The 22,195-nt window shown below is 40.8% G+C and overlaps 1 protein-coding gene across 2 annotated transcripts; it reads right to left on the bottom strand.

Moving 5' to 3' along the window:
- Positions 1–6,712: 6,712 nt before the first annotated feature.
- Positions 6,713–20,571, bottom strand: LOC132284062 (uncharacterized). 2 transcript variants are annotated; one of them, XM_059786122.1, is made up of 3 exons: positions 20,046–20,467; positions 18,484–19,235; positions 6,713–7,586 (listed from the first exon to the last, which is right to left on the bottom strand). In XM_059786122.1, the coding sequence occupies exons 1-3, from the start codon at positions 20,361–20,363 to the stop codon at positions 7,055–7,057; spliced, it is 1,602 nt and encodes a 533-aa protein (XP_059642105.1). In that variant the 5' UTR covers positions 20,364–20,467; the 3' UTR covers positions 6,713–7,054. The 2 variants fall into 2 exon arrangements, with proteins under 2 accessions (XP_059642105.1, XP_059642106.1); XM_059786123.1 differs by having other exon boundaries at positions 7,413–7,572; positions 20,046–20,571.
- Between the last annotated feature and the right edge of the window lie 1,624 nt (positions 20,572–22,195).

Genomic DNA, 22,195 nt, shown 5'->3' with positions numbered 1-22,195 from the left:
TAAACTATTTTTCCTTCCATAACAATAATCAATTGATTTAATAATTTTAATAACAATAATCAATTGATTTAATAATTTTAAGATAAAGTACATTAACACTTTTAAAGTTTGACACAAGGACAAATAGATGCAAGTTGTTCTGTTTTTGAACAATTAAACCCCGCGAGTTTAATAAAATGGACAAAGACACCCACGACAATGGTGAATTGACTTTATTACCCTTTGATATAAAATTAATAAATGTAATTGACTTAAATACCCTTAAATTGAATAAGTTCAAATGGGTTATCCTAAAGCTTCTCTTCCATCTCTCTGTGTGGTGTGTTATATATATATATATATATATATATATATATATATATATATCACCACCACAAATCAGCCCCACTGCATATACCGCCGCCGGATCATCATCATCCCTTAACTGCCGCATCATCATCGGCATCATCAATTCATCACGGTGATGAACGAGGTACACAGAACTGTCGAAAATGGACCGACGTTGGAGGGGTCGATTGTGAGAAATTCGTGCTGCCGCCGGAGGAGCATAAAAAAGGTAATCCTATTATCTCTGCAAACCCCTCCAAAACCCTCTCTTTAAACCCTCGTCGGCCTTCCAACCCCTCCAATGCCATCGGTGATGACGTTAAGGTCGAGGAGAAGATTGAGGCGGTGATGATGAAGGCGAGGGAGAATTCCGGTGAGAAAATTGGGGTTTTGATTTGAGATGTAGAGTGTATCGTTTACGGTTTCGATTGGATATGAAAATAGGTCAACAATTTCACTACGTTCCACTGTGTTGGAGACGAAGATGGAGATTCAATCCGATTGGAGAAGAGATTGATTTTGATTACACAGATTCGTGTTGTATTTTGAGTTGTAGATTTGCTGGTAGAAAGATAGAGATAGTAGTGGTGGGGTTGGGTGGGTGGGTCTCATCGAGGTGTCACGATGGTGGGTTATGGCGAGGTGTTGGTGGTGGTGTAATGGGTGGCGGGAGGTGGTAGGGGTTGTTTGGGTGGTCTAATTGATGAATGGATTTAGTAATTTTAATGTTGTAAGTCTTAGATTGATTGGGTCAGATTGAGGTGCATCTCTATCTTCTCTGTTTCCTCCGACGAACCACCTCTACCATCTTCTCCGGCATAATGGACTACACATGATGTCGGCAAAGACAGAAACTAGTCCACCGTTGATGAGAGGTTAGAGATACAAAGGGGTCACCGTTTACATTGGATTCACAGAAAGCGGTGGCAGCGAGGGTCATCGGACAGAGCACTGATAGAAGTGGGACGCGACGGTGTTGATCGGTGGTGGCTTTGGCCACTGAATGTATATACACACACACACATATATATATACAGATGTAATTAGTGTATAATGGTATAAGAGTCTTTTAAAAGTTTTGATATTTTATAATTTAAATTAATAAAATATTAAAGGGCATTCTTGACTTTTTACAAAATTTAAGGGGCTGTTTGGATCAAAATTTTGACTAAGGGGTGTGATTGTCCAAAAATATAGCAACTTGTATCTGCCTATCCTTATGCGAAACCTGAGGGAGTGTTAGTGTACTTTACCCTATATTTTAATTAATTGGTTAATTTGGTTAAAAATCTGAACTTTTCTAGCTCAACATTAAACAAATGTCAATTAGTTTTGCTTAATTTTTACATGGAAAATGATTTTAAAATGGATCCACTATAGTATATATAATATATCCAGAAGAACATTGTCCGACTATTTTCAATTTCTTTAGGGTGCGTTTGGATACACAGGAGAGAGAAAAAAAAAATAGTATTAGTTAGGAGAGAAAAAAAAAAGAAAAAAAAAATAATAATAATTTCTATTTATGTTTAGATAGATAGGAAAGAAAAGAAATGATAGTCATGTTTGGATGGATAAGGGAGAAAAGAAAAGAAATGATAATCATTTTTGGATAACATAGAGAAGAGAAAAGAAAAGAAAGGATAATAACTAAATTACTGTTCTATCATTTTATAATTGTAAGTGGTTAACTGCGACTTGAATGGAAAAAATTTGTATATTTATTTGTGGAGGCTAATTTTGGTATTATCAAAATACCACTAAACCACACTTGCTTTCTCTCCCTGTCTTCTCAATTTTGAGGAGATAGCAAATGAGGCCCATCTCTCCCTATCTTCTATTTTCTCACTATTTAAGCCACCCAAACACATTTGAGCCCTATCTTTTTTTCTTTTTTTTCCTTTTCTTTTCTCTCTTTATTCCTCCAAATCATCTTATCCAAACACATCGTTGTAGTGTTCGAAACTTAATTAGTTTTTGCTATGTTAAATCAAAATTTAAATTGAATATTTTAAGAAGAGTGGTGATATGAAATTTAGGTGGTAGGAATTATTCAAAGTGTTGTACTTATTTTGTTTGATAAGGCAATTAAGGGTGTGCACTAATATGTAAATTGGGATAATAATTAAGTCAAAAATGTTACAACCTAAGAAGCTAATATCACATCACACTCATTATCATCACTAAAATATATGAAACCTTATTTTTGACTCCTAACGTGATATCACTAGTCTCCGAGCCATAGAATAATGCTACAAAATCTGTTAGTATCAGAAGCTTGACTCGGGGTTTGACTAAAGTTTGGTGACTTAGCTAGCCCTGAGATTTATACTATGATCTGGCAATTTTGCTTCTGTGAGTTAGAGACCAATAGTTGAAATAGTTGACTTAGGTGTAACCAAAGTTCGTTTGGTCATTTAGCTAGACCTAAGATTTATACTATGATCTGGCAATTTTGCTTCTATGAGTTAGAGACCAATAGTTGAAATAGCTGACTTAAGTGTAACCAAGCTATACGTTAACATTTATACAATAATTTGTTTCTCCATTTAGGGAAGCAAGTTTATGCAATTTTTAAATCGAAAAAAGAAAAAAAAAAATTCTATGCAAACAGGCAAACACATACAAATGTGGCATAGTTTAAAGGTGCGTATAGGTAGGCCAGAGACACGCTGTCGTCCATGAAACCATGTCACCATGTGGTCCACTTTAGAATCTTAAAAAAAAAAGGGTGGGACCATTTAATGTAGTGAGACCCATGTGTCGCATAGAATTTCCACTCTGTTTTCTTGCATTATGAAAGGGCAGAAAATTATTACATAGTTTCGTTCATGTAATTCTTATTAATTATAGACTGCTATATAATTAAAAAAATTAATTAAATTTTATACATTATAATTTATTATAATTACGTGATTTTAACCTATCTAATAATTCTTCATTGATTAACCTGCACACACCTCTGTATCATTGTGACATTCTTGAGTGAGATAGGAAAGAACAACTCCATAACTATGTAGTTTCTGACTTTCTGATATAAAAGTTGAAACTCAAAAACAAAAAAACAATTGATAAGAGGCCTGCAACGAAAATAACTAGAATTACAGGATCGAAACAGTTGCACATGAGGATCCTCTCTCTCTCTACATATATATATATATATATATATATATATATATATATATATATGCGCGCATGTAAGTAACAAGCGCACAACTACTTCATAACCAACTTCCATGGTGCTAGACTTATAGTGCAACCCCACTCTAGTCCGCACTAAAAGTTTCCATCATTTCTATACTTGGGATTTATATAGCTCCAACAAATGGCAATCAATTTAAACCCACCTGCATGTCATTACGTATCTTAATGCTTTCATTCACGGAGAGAGAGACTTTAGCCTGGACGCCTGTGGCCTGGGGTATAATGTAATTTACTGTTTATTCAAAAATCATGTTGGCCCGTCTATTGAAGAAATAATGTAATCCTTATATGCGTTGTCATAGGTTTAATGTCGTAACATCAGGTAATTAACTTTCCCGAAAAAAAACAAAATGGTGTAACGTCATATTAAGATTGCATTCCAGTCAAGTTAGTTTCAAGGTTTGGCAGAACAATTAATACCACGAAAAGTACAACCAGGAAAGAAAATGAAATGAAAATCAACTAGTTAAGAGGAGATTTTTTTGGAACAGTTCAATCTGGAATCTTTGATAGAATGAGGCTCAATTTCATGATATTCTAACCATATGCCAGACTATAATATATGTGTGTGTGTGTGTGTGTGTGTTTTGGTAGCATGTCATTGTCATAAAATACAGATATTTATGAAGTGCATGTGTTTGGCTAATAAAACTATGCAGATCGGACCTTGAATATGAGCGCCTCCATGTAGGGTACTGTATTCACTTTCCCACTAAAATGTGGCTGCAAAGTCTAACTTTTTTATTTTCCCAACTCCCTGTTTTCCCACAACCCAAACATTAACTGATAATTATAGCACATAGCTAAACGGACATCTACTTTAGTAACCAAGAGCGATATATCAGAACTATTTTAAAAAAGAAACCATCTGAAAGCACTTGAAGCAATGAATCTGGAGCAAAATATAGACCACGGAAGGCAAAAGGTCACACAACTGCTTTATGCCATCGATTCTTTTCATTATAATTATAATTGCATGTTGAATCCACAATTCGGACCCCTTTTAGCTTGTGCATGTAACTCTGTGTCGTTGTCACTGAAAAAGTGTATAATTTGCTTTGAGCAGAGTGACTGCTCTTACAATCGAAATGCATGCCCATAGTAAAAGCTAATAAGAGTTGAAGTAAAACTCTAGAGTGCCTCTGAACCCTTGTTACCTATTTTTTCTTTTCTTTTTATTATATTTTATTTATACTTAAAAGAGTATAATGTGCACTAACTTCTTCTTCTTCTTTTTTCTATTTTTTTTTTTTTTTTTTCTGGATAATTTATGTGCATTAACTTTGTAACTATATGAAAACTTGAGCGGCAATTAATTTCTTACTCTTCTCGATAAAATTTGAGGGAATTTTTTTTATAGTATTATTAAAAAATAAAATAAATCTAATATATCCCCCACTTCGCCCCGCCCCGCCCCATCCCTAATATATGGCATGAGTATAAGAACCGTTTATATATTATAGGGGCGGATATGGTATTAGATTTTAAATTCGTCACGGGTACGAGTATACATGTGTTATACATATATGCACAGAATTGTGTTCATATATATATATATATATATATATCATTATTTATTATGTATTTACATTGTATAGAATTTATAGAATTTATGAATTTGTTTACATAGATAATATATATACACACACACCCACGTAAGCGGGGGCAGTTACGAGTATACTCATCTCTCAATGGACACGAATATGGATTGTGAAATTTAAACTCGTGGCAAGAATGTAACAACCATGAATTTGTTCATAATTAAATGGGTAAGTACAAATTTAAGTAACATATTCAATTTGTCATAATACAGAAGAACAGTAAGTTGTAAACTGTCCAATTTGGTGCGACAAGCATAATAATAGGAGTTTCTAATACAATGTCAAGGTTGACCAATCCCACAAAAAGTTGCATGAGTGTTGAGAAAAGTTGCATGAGTGTTGAGAATTGTGTTAATTAATGCTTAATTGCTGATATACTACACGCGAGTGGTGAGCCTCATGTAGTATTCTTGTTTGGAATTTGCTATTCTTAAGATTAACATTCTGAGAATCAAATAATACTTGCAAATTTCAGGTTCTTTCTCGAGGATATGGGCAATCAGCAGAAAATTTGTTTCTTAATATACAAATGCAAAATTAGTCTTGGTTCGTAATTGTTCAATATATATATATATATATATATATATAAAAGATATTAGGAGAGTGATTTTCTATGATTGCATTTTCTAATAATTTTCTTATTTTGAAAGAAATGAATTGACTTGCACTAAATAAAGTTGACAAATCTAAGAAGTTTACATCAAAAGTCGCATAACCCAAGGGGGTTTTCAATGAAATTTTGATTTATCTAATAAAGGGGTGTAAAAGAAATTTTCGACATTCAAAGTCCCATACCTTAGTTTTGCTGTGTCGCAACTGTGTTTCAACATACATCAGCTGGCTATGTCGTTTTGACACATAAGCTGTCTTTGCTGCTAAATATTTCATTTCTATCAATTAATTTTTTGCTATTTCTTAATGTTTATATTCCACTCGTAACTCAACTGCAGGAAAAAGAATATATAAATGGCCGTTATAGGTTTTAAGATAGTGATAACAGTCAAACCAGTAGCAACTTCAGACTATGCAGAATAAAAACAAAAGATGAAAGTTTTTCAGAATAAAAAGCTATGATCCAATGGATCTAGAGCAGTAAATCTGGAAACCTTGATTCAAAACATTATAAATCTTGCAAACTAGGCATTGTGTATAGACTATAATCTGCCAAACCGAAAGGACAATTGAAAAATGAAAAGCTAGATGTCGAGAACAAAATTTTCACGAAATCAAACCCATTTCAAGTAAATCAGGTTGAATTAAAATCTAAAATGATTATATAGTTTTAGGGGACATAATATAATTCTATGACCATGTTATACATTTTGTTGAAGCAGATCAGATAATCAGTGTTATCAGTTGGGTTTGAGTTGTGGGATTGGAAGCAATATTTTGAACTGAAGGCACCATCTTCTGATGGCAATAAGATTGGTGTCAGCATCTTGTGTGTTCAACGGTTTTGGCAATTAAAGCATCCAGTCTTAAATTTCAATTTCAAAGAATATGTACCTCTTGTTACTACTCAATATTATTGTTAATATGAAAATGGAAATTATATGATTATTTCAACAAGAGATTTGAAGTTCACAAGTATGCCATCATGCGTTGATGACAAGTTTATTCATTCATTATTATTATTATTGAAAGATAAACACAAGGCATGGGACCATGGTACAAGAGGTTGTAAAATCAAATAGTGAAAACTCAGCCACCTAAAAAAAAATGAATCAATTTCTTTACCTGCTTATCTCTCAGAAAGAGAAAAAAATTTAAGGTAACAACATACAAACGGTTGAATATAAAATCAAAAAGTGCTCTTTGAGTACATAACAAGTTTGAAAGAACACGTTGGTAAAGGTTATATGTCATTTGAGTTGGTAACGAGGACTCTGTTTTGTGCAATGCGCTTCTATTGATTGAGTTTGTTACTTGCCAAAATCTGAGAATGTCAACTGATGGGAAAGTAGTCTCTTCTCATCATTCTCATCAAGATCAAGGCTTTCCTCTCCTTCATAATCTATTTCAATCACGCTTTTTTCGTTTCCATGTAGCTCATCTGATTCAGGGACACGAACAAGTTGAGAGTATTCTTCTCCAAAAGGAAGATTATCCGACCCCATCTGTTGCATCTCTGACTCTATCATAGCATCCATTCTTGCTCGGTCCCTGTCTCTCGGATATGTACAGTAGAGGAAGGAGTAGATGAGGCAACAGATTGCCATTGGAATGCCTATAGCTGTGTAAAGTGCCTTAGCAAGTGCTGCAGCATTCTCTCTATCCGTTTCAATTTCTTCTGAATTTGTTGATCCTTTTGGAATTGGTTTATAACCATAAACATGCTGTGACAGAATTCCAACCACAGGGGGAGCAAATGATGATAATATGGACTCAAAAGACCGATCCAAAGCGTAGATGCTCGTTCGAGATCTCTCAGGAACTATCTCTGCAAATATTGGACTGTATACATGTTAACAATGAATGGTTAAAAAGGTCATATGTTTCTAATTAATTCTACCATTTTGATGCAGAACTAAGAACTTGTTTGGCCTTGTGTACTCTATACAAAACATATCACACTTAAACATATGGTGGCATGCAATAGTTGGATGACCATAATCATCTGATGGCAATCCTTGTGCACATGCTTCTAGAGTTTTCTACCAAGATTATGTACTCCGTGAAGAATGTCAGATAATCTAAGCATGGAAATAATTCCAAATAATACATAGTTGAACCAGGGAGCAGATTGCTCTCTTTAAATTATTCATGCTTACACGTTTATAGTAGTGCAAACAGCATCTATACAGCATGTATATTTTGCTCACAAAAAGTATATGCATGACAGTTCCTTGGAAAAAATAGTAGTTTATGCAAATTTACCTAAAACAAAAAAAATAGTAGTTTTTGCTACTATGCAATTCCAATGCTTTAGAATATGAAATGGCAAGTGAGAATTGAACGAAGTAATCCTCGGAGAAAGCTACTAGATTGAAGATGCAAGAAATTCGTTCCCCTCTTTCTCTCTCTAGAATTCTTACACCTCAACCCAAAAAGATCCCCTTCCTTTCCATTCCTTATCCTATTTATAGATATTTACAAGATATTTACTGATTGCTGGATCTGGGCCTATTCCTCCATAAGTCCTGGTCACCTTTGATGGGCTTACTCGCGTTCGGCCCATATGGCAGTGTCTTTATATGGGCCGACCCAGCTGTACGAACTGAATGTAGTGTTTGCGAGTCGGATCCGGCCCATGTCGTCCGGGGCCTCCTCAACTGCCCCCATAATTGCCCCTTATTTAATAAGGGGTAATTATTGATGGCGTCTCATCATGATGTTGACGGCTCGAGATAACCACGTGGGGGAGCGGACGGTCAGATCCAGAATCAATGTTCCGGGGCTCGAGGAATTTCTCGCCTTCCCGACGCTTCGGCCCTCGGGCCCTCTCGCCTTTATAATGCTCTAGAATTCCACTTCACTTCCCTTTACCGTCTCCATCATCAGTCAAGTCTCTCTCTTTCTAGAACAGTGCTAAGCTTTTTCTGGTGAAATCCTTCAAGAGTCATTCTTCCAGCGATCTTGCAGTCCTCCGAGGTTAGTTTCGTTCTTTTTTACTTTCGGCAGGCTTCCATTTACCCCCTTTTAGATTCTTCTAGCACTTCCACCATGATTGTAGATCTGGATGTTCTTCGTATGAGACTTAGACTTCCTGACAACATCGAAGTTAGGGTTTGCCCCCAGGATGTTAACATTATGACCGGCGCCGGCCTCCTGCCCGGCGAAGTCTTATTCACGAACCTTCAATTGAATGTTGTTAGGTTCCCTCTGCACCCTTTCTTTAGTTATGTCTTCAATAGATTGGGGATATCCCCTCTGCAGGTCAACCCCAACTTCTTTAGAATCATATCTGTTATGCTCTTGTTGATGCGTGACAGAAATCTGGACCTCGACCTCATAGACCTCCTTCTGTGCTATAAGGTCAGTAAGATCCGTACTAACGAACCCTTCTACCACCTCTACCCGTTCGAGAAGATGTCCATATGTACGGACACAATAAAATCTGAGAAGGGTTGGAGGGATAGCATCGTGGGCATTAGTGGGGCTTGGTCTTCGCCGGCTGCAGAGGATTACCCAATCCCGAGCGCCTTTGGTGTCTGTTCTGTCTCCTCCTATAAGAAATTCAAATCTCATAAACATGACTGCCCCTGCGAAACATGCGTTCCTCGTTTTTGCACTTTCTTATGCCGTTCCTTGGGAATACCTTGTGATGACTTGAGCTATAGTGTTTGCAGGGATAGGAGTAACTACTTGAAGAAATACGTTCTGAACGATATTCCTTCCTGCTCAGATCTCCTCACTTCAGACAACCTCTTAGCGCTCTCATCACTCGGCTACAACATGAGCAGACTTCAGATTCCTTCTTTTGGCAGGAAGAAAAATACTCCCCCAGCCACTCTTGCTGCTGGGGCGACCTTCTCTCCAGCGTCAGCTTCTTCCTCAGCCACCATATCTGACACTGTCCCGAGCGCAGTGGCTATTAACCCTGTTGCCAGCGCCCCTGCTGCCAACCAGAACGCGTCCTCCCCAGCTACCATAGCTCCTGCTGCTGCGGGGGGCGGTCGGGATAAAGAACGAGGCAAAAGGCCTCATCCTGACAGTGAAGTCGATCCTGAGGAGGAGCCTCTCATTAGAAGGACCCGGGTCTCCGGGCCGGGTGCTCTCTTGCACCGAGCGATCAGAGCTCCTGCTCCCTCTGGGCCTGCTGCAGCTGGTGGCTCTGCTTCTGCTTCAGGCCCCCCTTCTATCCCCACCTTACCGCCATGGGCCCCTCGGTACACCCGAACGGATGGGACGTTCGTGAAACCGAACGAGACCATGCTGAAGGATGGCCAGACCGCTATGGCCTACTACAGGAGCATGTGGACTCCGAAGGACCTTGAGGCGGCAAAGGGCCTTTCCCAGAAGGATGTGTTCAGCCGCTTTCCCCAATCTGCTATGGAGGTGACTTTTATTTTCTAACTCATGAATTCTCTCATATTATTTGGTCTTGCCTTCCCCCGACCTGACTATTGGCTTAACCGTTTTTAATGTGCACCTATGCAGACATTGTTCAAGATGATGGCCATGCAGAAGCAGGTGGAGATGGGGAACGCCAGGGCCCGTAAGTTTTCTGACAGCCTGGAGGTGGCTAATAAAGAAAACGACCTCCTCGCCATGAAGAATACCGAGGTGCTGGCTCGGCTTGACAAAACCGAGCAAGAGAGAGATGTCCTGAAGAAGGAGAATGATTCCCTTCAGGATGAGAAGGACGCCCTCCAGCTTGAGAAGAGCGTCTGGCAGACTGAGCGGGAATCAATTAGAGAAGAAAAGGCAGAACTCCAGCGCTTTCTAGCTGATGAACAGTCTGCTCGGATGGCTTTTGAAAAAAGAGCTCTGGACGAGCGTACCGCTCTGATCGACGCGATCAGCAGAGTGGGTGGTGGGATGCTGGCCCTTCACGCTCGGTTCTCAAGGGTCGGTGCTCTTAGGTATGCTCAAGGATTCCGGGAAGGTTTCGCCGACCGGGTTCCGGATGAGGGACAGACCAGCTCCACTCCGGATGAGGTAGACAAGGATCTGGGGATCGAACCTCTGGGGGTCTATGTCGACCCAGAACCCACCGAAGCGGAGCGCATATTCGATGAGTGCCAGGACATTACTTCCTCAAGGATCATCACAGCTCCTCCTACCGCTCTGCCACTGACCGCTCCTCAATCGTCAACCGTGGTTCCTTCCATAGCCACCGCTGACGCTGAACCCCAGCCGAACGATTCAGTCATTCACCTTGATTCCCCACCTCATGAAGGTGAGACGGCTGATGGGGCCGAGGAGGCGAGTCGGCACGACCAGGATGCTGTTGGTACTGAGGCGTCTAGCTAGGGCTCCTTTGAATTCTTCCATTCCATATCTTTTTGTAATGATGGACATCTCTCTTTTGTAAACTCAATGCTCAATATTAATGAAACGACAGAACTCTTTTTCCCTATGTGTTGTGCTCTATTCAACTTATCTTCAATACATACATATCTTTTCTCTCTTTTTCTTTTATACTAGCTTTGCCGTGTGTTTGTTTATGGCAAGTGCCTGGCGCTCGGCTAGAATGCCACTTGCCACTTGGCTTTAAATTTTTAGCAAGTGTCTGGCGTTCGGCTCATGGTGCTAGCTGCCACTTATCTTGCTTAAGTGCCTGGCGCTCGGCTAGAATGCCACTTGCCACTTGGCTTTAAGTTTTTAGCAAGTGTCTGGCGTTCGGCTTATAGTGCCAGCTGCCACTTATCTTGCTTAAGTGCCTGGCGCTCGGCTAGAATGCCACTTGCCACTTGGCTTTAAATTTTTAGCAAGTGTCTGGCGTTCGGCTTATAGTGCCAGCTGCCACTTATCTTGCTTAAGTGCCTGGCGCTCGGCTAGAATGCCACTTGCCACTTGGCTTTAAATTTTTAGCAAGTGTCTGGCGTTCGGCTTATAGTGCCAGCTGCCACTTATCTTGCTTAAGTGCCTGGCGCTCGGCTAGAATGCCACTTGCCACTTGGCTTTAAATTTTAATAGTAGACCGTTGGAAAAGAAAGTTCTTTTTTGTAAATCTCAGTAACTTGCTCATTCATACGTATTTGATTGACAACAAACAACATCCAATTAAAGCCGGAACTTAGCTTTTATTGGTAGTACCTCTTCAGAGACGTGGCGTTCCAGGGCTTGCTGACCAACCTTCCCGCCATGGTTTCCAACGTATATGCCCCCTTGCCAATGACTTCTGCAATTCTGTATGGGCCTTCCCAGGGTGGCATCATTTTTTTGACCATCCCCACCTTTCTTTTCAGAACCAGATCGCCAGGGGCAAAATCCCTGTGTTTTACTCTCTTGTTGTGACTATTCGCCAGCACTTGCTGATACGATGCTAGCCTTATAGCCGTTGCGTCCCTCCTTTCGTCTATCATATCGAGGTTCAATCTTAGCATCTTGTCGTTCTGATCTCGACTCCATGCTAAGCTTCTGATAGTGGGGACTAAATGCTCAACCGGTATAACTGCCTCGGTACCATACGCCATTGCGAACGTGCTCTCCCCAGTCGGCCGCCTTGGGGTGGTTCTGTAAGCCCATAGAACGTTCGGGAGTTCATCCAACCACTTCCCCTTATGATCTTCCAGCTTCTTCTTAATGCAGGCGAAAATGGTTCTGTTTGTGATTTCTGCTTGTCCGTTGGCCTGAGGATGACTTACTGCAGCCAACTTCTGGTTGATTCCATACTCCTCCAGCAGCTTTCTTACTTGCCTGCTGTCGAGGTTTGTGCCATTGTCCATGACTATTGATCTGGGAACACCGAAACGGCAGATAATATTGTTCCAAATAAATCGTCTCACATGAGTCTGAGTCACGCTAGGATATGGTTCTACTTCCACCCATTTAGTGAAGTAATCCGTGGCCAGTAACACATACTTGTTCTGAGCTCTTGCAGTTGGCAGAGGGCCGACCACATCCATCCCCCATTGCGCGAAAGGCCATGGCGAGGCCATTACGTGCAATTCCTCAGGTGGTTGGTGGATCAATGGTCCATATCGTTGGCATTTATCGCACCTTCGAGAGAACTCCTCCGCATCTCTTGACATGTTTGGCCAGAAATACCCTTGTGTCATTGCTTTATGCGCTAACGATCGCCCCCCAGAATGATTGCCACACACACCCTCATGAATAGCTCGCAATACCTGCTGCGACTCCGCGGGGGTGACACATTTCAAGTATGGGCCAGAGTAGGACCTTCTGTACAGCTGGTTCCGCACGATGGCGTACTTTGCAGCATTCTTTTTGAGTCTCCTAGCTTCATCCCTTTGCATAGGCAAAACGCCATCTCGAATATAGGTAATGATGGGGTCAATCCAACTCGGTTCATACGGTATGACGTTGACTTGCCAAGGGTCAGAGTCCAACGGTTCTTCGAAAATAGATGGCTGGGTCACTATTCCTACTGGAATCACCCTCGCCAATGTTTTACCGCAACTCGAAGCACTGCATGCTAAACGGTCTGCATCTGCATTCTGTTCCCTCGGCAGCTGTATGAATTCAATCTTTGCAAAGTCCTTGGCTTTATGCAGAACGGCAGAACGATATGCCCCCATCGTGTCATCCTTGGTCGCGTACTCACCATTTACCTGCCGAACAATCAGCTGCGAGTCACTGTATACTGTCAAACTTTTGATCTGTAGCTCTCTGGCCAACTTTAATCCATTTAGCAACGCCTCGTATTCCGCTTCATTATTGGTGGCTCGGAACTCAAGTCTGAGTGCTTGGCTCAAGGAAGTACCCTCTGGGGTTTGCAGTTTGATCCCAATCCCAGCCCCCATCTGGTTAGAGGAGCCATCCACAAAAAGTTTCCAAGAACCGCATCTAAGGTCTTCTTCCGTATCTTCGGCGTCACATTCTAGTAGGAAATCGGCTACCGCTTGCCCCTTAACAGCTGTTCTCGGCTCATACGTTATATCAAATGAACTTAACTCTATGGCCCACTTTGTCATTCTGCCCGAGAGCTCTGGCTTGTGCATAAGCGTTCTGATTGGGAAAGTTGTTAGAACAGCTATGGGGTGGGATTCGAAATAATGCCTCAACTTTCTTTTTGCATTTACAAGTGCAAGTACCACCCGTTCGGCCTTTGAGTATCTTTTTTCTGCCTCCGTCAGTGTTTTGCTTACATAAAATACCGGGTATTGCACCCCTTCCTTGCAACGAATCAGAACGGCACTCGTCGCGACACCAGATACTCCAAGATATAGAAATAACTTTTCTTCCGGATCTGGGGCTGACAGGACTGGTGGATTCTGCATATATTCCTTCAAATGAGTCAATGCTTGTCGTTGCTCATCCCCCCAGACCTGCCTTCCATGGCTCCGAATCGTGTCAAAGAATGGTTTGCAGTGATCTGACAATTTTGAAATAAATCGACTTAATGCAGCTATTCGTCCTGTGAGGGCTTGCATCTCTCTGATCGTCTTTGGCTCGGCATTCTTAATCAAAGCCTTTGCTTGAGCGGGGCTAACTTCGATGCCTCTGCGGTTGACCACGTGTCCCAGAAACTGTCCGGAACTCACACCGAACGAGCACTTGGTTGGATTGAGCCTCATCCCATATCGCTTTAGTACATCAAATACATCTTGCAGATGCTTCAGATGATCATCCTTCTTCCTACTCTTTACCACCATATCATCAATATAGGCTTCCACAATCTTACCCATTTGATTCTTAAAAACTTTGCTAACAAGTCTTTGATAAGTTGCTCCCGCATTCTTTAGTCCGAAAGGCATAACTTTGTAGCAGTATGTTCCTCGCTCGGTGACAAAAGAAGTTTTTTCTTCATCTGCGGGGTCCATAGGAATCTGATTATAACCTAAATAAGCGTCCAGAAAGGTTAAACGCTCATACCCAGTGGTGGCATCCACCATTTGATCAATCTTAGGCAACGGGAAGCTGTCCTTCGGACAGGCTTTGTTCAAATTGGTGAAATCAATACATACTCGCCATTTCCCATTCTTCTTCTACACAACGACGACGTTGGACAACCACTCAGGGTAGTGCACCTCTCTGATAAATCCCGCATCAAGCAGCCTATCGACTTCTTCCGCTATGATCTGATTACGTTCTGGAGCAAATCTTCGCTGCTTCTGTTTCACTGGTTTGAAATTGGGATTGACATTCAGGGAATGACAGGATACGGAGGGACTAATTCCAGGCATGTCTAGGTGACTCCATGCAAATACGTCGGCATTGTGGGACAAGAAATCCACTAGCTCTTGCTGCTCTTCTCTGGTCAGTCTTATACCTACTCTGGTAGTTCGTTCTGGCCTGGACTGATCGATCTGCACATCCAGAAGGGGCTCCTCGGTCAAGTCGACTGACTCCTCCACCCTATTCTGCTCGAGCGGAGGTTCCTGTAATTGCTATCCGGGGCTTGCCGAACGGACGGGTGCCTTTCCTTTCCCAGCATGCTTTAGTGTGACGGAATAACACTCTTTGGCTGCGACCTGATCCCCCCGAATGTCTATCACTTTATCTCCATCGGGTCCGAGGCACCTCATGACCTGATGCAGAGTTGAGGGTACACCTCGGACTCTGTGAATCCATCCTCTTCCCATCAGGAGATTATACGAGGGGTGAATTTCCACAACCACAAAAGTTTCCATAAGAGCTCGTTCTGCAGCTTGAACTTCCACTTCCACCATCCCGACGGGCTCCACCCTCTTCCCATCGAACCCCAACAAGGGATTTCCAGTGGGCTTGAGCCTCTCTGGTTTAATCTCGAGCCTGTCAAATGTGTCCCTCGGCATGACATTCGCACTGCTCCCAGGATCGATCAGAACTCTGCGCACCAAGCAATCTGCCACTGTCAAACTGACTACCAACGGGTCGTCATGAGGCAGTTGAACACGCTGCAGGTCTGTCCAGTCGAACTTTATCTGCATCGACGGGCTCTGCTGGTGTAGAGTATTCACACTGCCGACCCTTTTCTTCATCTGCGCCTGCCGCAGGCGCACCCGGAGCAGCTCCTCTGACTCTTCACTAGGCTCGGGTCGACCATGGATAGCATTGATTATACGAACTGGTTGTGAATTGTGGGAGCTTTGTTTATGACTCCTTTTTATTTGTTCCACCGGTCGATTCTGCTCCATCGCCGAACCTTGAACATAACTCGCGAACTCCCCTCTAGCTATCAACATCTCCACTTGCCTCCTCAGGTTCCTGCATTCGTTAGTCTGATGACCGAAATCAGAATGAAAAGCACAATGTTTAGTTTGATCCCTCTGTTCGAGGGGTTGCCTAATTGGCAGTGGTGGATGAAACTTATCTTTGTTCTCCTGATACAGCCTCGCCAGAGTGACCTTCAGCGGAGTAATCAGCTCTTCCTCCCTGGACCTTTTTTCTGCCTTCCAAGAGGTCTGACGTTGCGGCTGAGCCTGCTTCTGCCTGATCTTTGCCTTGGACTTTTCCTCGGTCGACACAAGCGACGTTGTCCGAGCATTAGCTGCCTCCTCTTCTTCTAGGCGCACAAAGCCATCGGCTCTTTCATTGAGTTCATCCATAGTAGTCGGCGTGTTCACTACCAGACTGGTGTGAAACGGAGTTCCGCGTGTCATGGCTAACTTGAAGGCTTGAACTGCCGTAGAAGGGTGGCATTCGATCACCATACTCTTAGTGAGATTAAACCTGGTAAGAAAGGCCTGGAGACGTTCATCCTTGTGCTGCCTCATCGTGAATAGGCTCGAGATGTCCTTCGGCGGGCGTTTGTTCCCATAGTACTGGCTTATGAACCGATCGCACAGGTTTCTGAAACTACCAATGGAGCTCCTAGGCAAGTTTTTGAACCAGCTGAGCGCCGGTCCGGCTAGGCTTGTAGGGAAACATTTGCACATTAAAGAGTCGTTTTCCGTATTCAGGGCCATTTTCAACTGGATATGATACACATGATCGATCGGATCGGTCGTTCCGTCGAACAGAATAAAGACTGGCATAGCAAACTTCCTTGGATGCGGGGCATTCAAGATCTCGTCGGTGAATGGTGAATCCACCGTCCGAGCTGCGGATCGGAGAGCTTCATTCTCTCTCTGGAGTCCAGCGGTAGCTCTGTGAGTTACGGTTCTGCCCTCCGAACCGTGATGAGTGATAGTAACCATGGAGGGCCGGTAAGACGGATCGAACGACCGTTCCTCTATGAACTCTCTTTGCCAAGGCGACGCTACTCGACGGCGATCAACCTCCATCACTTCCTCTCGGTCGAACCTTTCCCGCTGCGGATCAACGTGAGTCGATCCTTCGTGATCTTCAACTCGACGAACATTTGGCGGCAAATTGTCCATCATCCTTTCATCACGGTGGTGAGCTGACTGATTGTTCTCGTCCTGTTCGCCTTGATGCGCGATATTAGATTGAACACCTCCTTCTCCGACCGGAAGTGGATGCGAAACCGCAGGTATTTGCCGATGTTGCATTCCAGCTTTCAATTCTGCATTCTCTTTTTTGAGAGCTTCAATCAAGTTCATCAACTCCTCAAGCTTTGTTTGCTGGACAGCCTCCATCGGATTGGAGCTTTCACCTATCATTATTCCCGAACGGAGTAAAGGCATTAATCTCAAGTTCGCGAGTAGATCCGAGCTTCGTGAGTAGGAATTTTTAGATCTGGCTTCTAATTCTCCGAATTATGCTCACTGTTTACGAGATCTGAATTGTCTGAACCCTAAATCCGTCAGATCCTGCCACAATCGAACAACTCGTTGTTGCGTAGATCTGAAGTCACTCCTGCCAAAGCTTCAAGAATTGTAATTCCTCCAGAGTAGGTCACAATCGCTCAGATCTGGATCCAAATCCCAAAGATCGAGTCTCGATCAACCGAATTGGTTTGAATCCATTCGATATTCCTCATTGATCAACCAAACTTCCATGCGTTTCCCACAGACGGCGCCAATTGAAGATGCAAGAAATTCGTTCCCCTCTTTCTCTCTCTAGAATTCTTACACCTCAACCCAAAAAGATCCCCTTCCTTTCCATTCCTTATCCTATTTATAGATATTTACAAGATATTTACAAGATATTTACTGATTGCTGGATCTGGGCCTATTCCTCCATAAGTCCTGGTCACCTTTGATGGGCTTACTCGCGTTCGGCCCATATGGCAGTGTCTTTATATGGGCCGACCCAGCTGTACGAACTGAATGTAGTGTTTGCGAGTCGGATCCGGCCCATGTCGTCCGGGGCCTCCTCATAGATTAAAAGAGGTCTCTCCACAGGAGGCACTCTAGATTTCAGGCATGGTTCAAGCAGTTAATTGCCTGCCGTCATGAATTTAAGGGTTTCTATAAAGATTCTCTCTGCGATTAGTGTTTATACAAATTTAATGAAGATTCTCTCTGTGATTAGTGCTTACGTATATATCTACAAGCAGGAGTGAGTGATGTTGAACATTTCAGGTCATTATTATGCAAACAAATAGGATACTATAATTTGTTTCAGTGGCATTTAGGAGACCTAGTCCTCAGTAAATCTGTGGAAGGGAGTTAGGAACAAAACATGTTGAAGAGAGTGACCCACTATTCTAAACCAAAGTTTAATTCTGCTTGATCATCATCCTCCTCAACAAATGTCTATATTCATAAGTTTCACTCTTTGTTCATGATTCCTTTAGTTGCTTCAGCCACGAAAGTGTGGTGCAATATGAGAGAGATTTGAAGCAGCTCATGCTTCTGCTTCTTTATGTTTCCCCTCCACCCAACCCCAAAATTAAAGATACTGTTGATTCACAAAAAAGAGGCAAAAATATTACATTAATTTGGTGACTTACTTGTTTGTGGCTGGACCATTCCAAGATATGATTAATCCCATGACGAACAGGACCAAACCATGCATGAATGCTGTGGACGGATCATCAGGTAACACGAGCAACAATATTGCTGCTAAAGGGATGGCTGAACCAGAGCTTATTTGTGAGAGCATTATTCGCCCAGAGTTTGGTAAGCGCTTGGAAAGAATATCCCCCATCTTTCCTCCAAACAGACCCCCAAGTGAAGCAGCAATAACAAAGAGGGTCCAGAGGAATGCTGTTGTTTTGTGGGAGAAGCCAATAAGCTCCAACCACATGGGGGCAAATGACAAAGATGACCAGGGGAATGATCCAGAGACACCTTGAGCCACAATTATTTGAAAAGATAGAATTTTAATAACTGATTTTGCTTCTTTAATCAGGTCCTTCATTTCTGACCAAAAGGGTTTCTGTGGATTTTCAGCTATAGCTGTACCATTGCTATCAGAAAAGCGAGGATCATTGGCAAAGAGATAGACCAAAATGCCAACTATAACACTAATAAGTCCAACGAGATGGAAGGCAATTCTCCAACCAGGGATACCCATGAATGATGTTGAAGCTATTAGAACTGAACATAGCCCACCTATAATTGAGCCCAGGTTCCCCGTCAATTGTAGCCATCCGAAAGCCATACCGCGGTTGCTATCATCAGTTGAGTCAGCAACAAGGGACAGAATAGCTGGTGTGACAATGGCAAGTCCTATTCCATTCAGACCTCTTGAAACTGCAACCTGAATAACCGGTTGACAAAACTAATTATTATATGATGCAGTTGTTTGGTTGCAGGAAAACAGTACTTTTCAGAGGGGCCAAACAATCGAATAACAAAAAGAAATATCTCACTTTCCCCAAATCCATTTTTCAATTAGGAATGATGAATCTAAATTATGAAATTTATAGTTTTAGCCATAGTTTGCTATGTTTGAATTATCAATGGCATGATTGTACGTAGACAAATTGAAGCACCCACTTAACTAATTTTATCCCGTCCAAATATCTTAGCACTTGCTCATTGTGAATGGAAGAGATGATAATTACAGAGATTTTTTCCCCCTTTTGAAGAAACTACAAATCCCACTTTACATATTCTTAAGTTTGAAATGTGTAAATCATTAATAGGGTGTAACTAAACAAATTCTAAAATGGATATTAATCCCGTTCATTTTTCTAAATAAATTTTCATACAAGACACTTACTCCAAACTCAACTCAATTAAATCATTTAAAATGGGTGTTTAGTTTTCACCTGTTCTCTTGACATAAATTCCTCCCCAAAAAATAAAATAAAATAGGAGTAAAAGAAATATCATCTCATATCAAATTTTCCCACCCGGTTAGAATTTCAGCAATGGCCACATTTTGTGATCCACATTCTGACATTCTATCATACTAAATCTACGACAAGCATAGATATAATACTTTTTAGTACAATAAAAGCCATTCCTCTCCAATTTCACTCAAATCAAATTTATTTCCAACATATATATATATGCACATATAGCTATATAGAGAGAGAGAGAATGAGGGAGAGAGGGGGTGAACCTCTAAAAAAGTGGAGGAGACGGCCACGAGGAACGTGGCGGCGGCCCAGAGGAAAGCGCCGAGGGCGATGACGTGGGCACGGTTGTGACGCACAGACAAGTAAGCGGCGAGTGGGTAACACGAGGACTGTACTATGGATCTGAAAAGGGTGAGTGAGCCCAGGCCCGTTGGGTCGGTGTGAAGGGCCGTTCCAATCTCCTTGTACACTCCCGGTAGCAGAGACTCGTCGGCCCGCTCCATAATTGCCGCCAGATTCACCAATATCAGAGTTAACGTCTCCGATCTCATCTCCGTTACCCTCACTTTCATCCCTGACATATCCTCTGTATTTTTCTCTGCTCTGTTTAGGGAGAGAAAATTGACAGTTGACCAGGATGGAAAAATCTTTTTGTTGTAATTTTTCCTACTGTCTGAAGAGGTGAGAGTCGAAAATGGTGTATGGACCCACTACTAAACTGTGGGGTCTGAGGTTTTGCGGGATTTGGTATTATTGCCACGTGTAAGGTTGTGGGTTGATGGAGGACAGATGGAGGGTGTTTCATGGAAAGCACTTAAATAAGTATATCCTATTGTTGGCTAACGTAAATTTCGATTACTTTTAAAGTAAGTAATGGAGAGAGAGAGAGAGAGAGAGGAATGTAGCCTTTAGACCAATCACAGTCCTTGCAAACATTTTTGAGAAGAAAAGCACCTTGAGGAATTTGTATTCAAATTTGGTGGCTGCTTATTTAGCTTCTTGTATATTTTTAAAAAGTAATTTTTTTAATATAAGAAAGATATTAGTATAGAAAGACAAATTAGATAACCAAATTTATCAATATAGAATTCAAATCTTAAAATAATTCAATAATTTGAATTCAATTGATTTTATATATTTTGGTTTGGGAGACTCTTTCTATTAAATTTTAGAATAATTAAAATAAAAAGTTACAAATTTTTTCTATGAATGAGTGATTTCTTTTTCGTAAATAGTGACCTAGCGGTACTAAGTCCCTATTTCTCAAAGAGAAATAACCTCAGTAGAGGCATCTGTGTATAAGTACCAACTAGGGGAAAAAAAAAAAAAAACATTAAATTTTATAATTATATTTTAATTTGGTATTTTCTGATTACAGTAAAATTTTAAAGATATACCCAAAAGATAGATATATATATATATAATAAAAAATATTAGTAGAAAAATGCAAATTATAGATAGAGAAAGAAACTTATCTAAGTGTTCATTCTTACCTTTTTTTTCTTCAATTGTAAATTTGTTTAGTTTATTAAAATAAGAAGCACAAAAAAAAAAAAAAAATGCAATATGTATTAAAATAGAAGATATTCATGTATTTTTAGTTATGGTTACATGATACAAACTCTGCTGCTTTGTGGGGATCAAAATTCCCTCTTGGGTTTATAGTGTATTTGGCCGGTGAGGTGAGCAATAATAATAATAATAATAATAATTTAAAATAATAACAAAAATAAATTACAAACATTGTCATTTTTATTGTTAGTGGTATTAGGCAAAAGAGCAAAAAACAAAAAAAAAAAAAACAAACCTGAGAACCATTATTTAGTTGCAAGATGGTCCTGGTATTTATCATTTAAGTTTTATATGTTTTTATATAAATTAATTAGTAGGGGTATTTAGGTAATTTTGATCTTCTAAATGCCGGAACATGGCGTCGGTTCAGGATTTGATTTATTTTTCACTTTCTTGATGGTTTAAGGGAATATTTTTACAATTTTGCCTAAAATAAATTAATAAAATCAGATCTGACCAATATTAATGCATTGGATTTGCAAACTTTTGGGGGTGGGGATTCAATTTCAATTCCGCAAAAATGACTTTAAGTAGGATTTTGGAAATTTAACTACATTGATACCTTAAATTTGAAATTGGAAGGAATTAGGTTTAAAATTGAAGAAAATTTAAATTATAACTAAATCTAAATTCAAAGAGTCAATTTGATAATATATATATATATATATATATATATATATATAGATTAATGTAGACTTTTCAAGTACTGGTAGTTGTTTAAGAAGATTAATGAGCTTTAGAGCCTTGTCTAAAGTGAATGAGCTTTTATCGAGGAGTTCATAAGTAACACTAGGGTGGCAATTCGTGTTTGCAGGTTGTAATCGTGTCGTGTCAATTTAAG

The sequence above is a fragment of the Cornus florida genome, unplaced genomic scaffold (assembly GCF_030987335.1).
Source record: "Cornus florida cultivar Cherokee Brave unplaced genomic scaffold, ASM3098733v1 CherokeeBrave_3.0.0_Hap2_Chr11, whole genome shotgun sequence".
Lineage (NCBI taxonomy): Eukaryota > Viridiplantae > Streptophyta > Magnoliopsida > Cornales > Cornaceae > Cornus > Cornus florida.
This window is presented reverse-complemented; position numbering and strand designations above follow the sequence as displayed.

Coding starts and splice junctions, on each gene's coding strand:
- LOC132284062 (XM_059786122.1), bottom strand. CDS start 20,363: ATGTCAGGGATGAAAGTGAGGGTAACGGAGATGAGATCGGAGACGTTA. Junction 19,236..20,045: donor TCTCCTCCACTTTTTTAGAG/GTTCACCCCCTC, acceptor CCGGTTATTCAG/GTTGCAGTTTCAAGAGGTCT. Junction 7,587..18,483: donor AATGGTCCAGCCACAAACAA/GTAAGTCACCAA, acceptor ACATGTATACAG/TCCAATATTTGCAGAGATAG.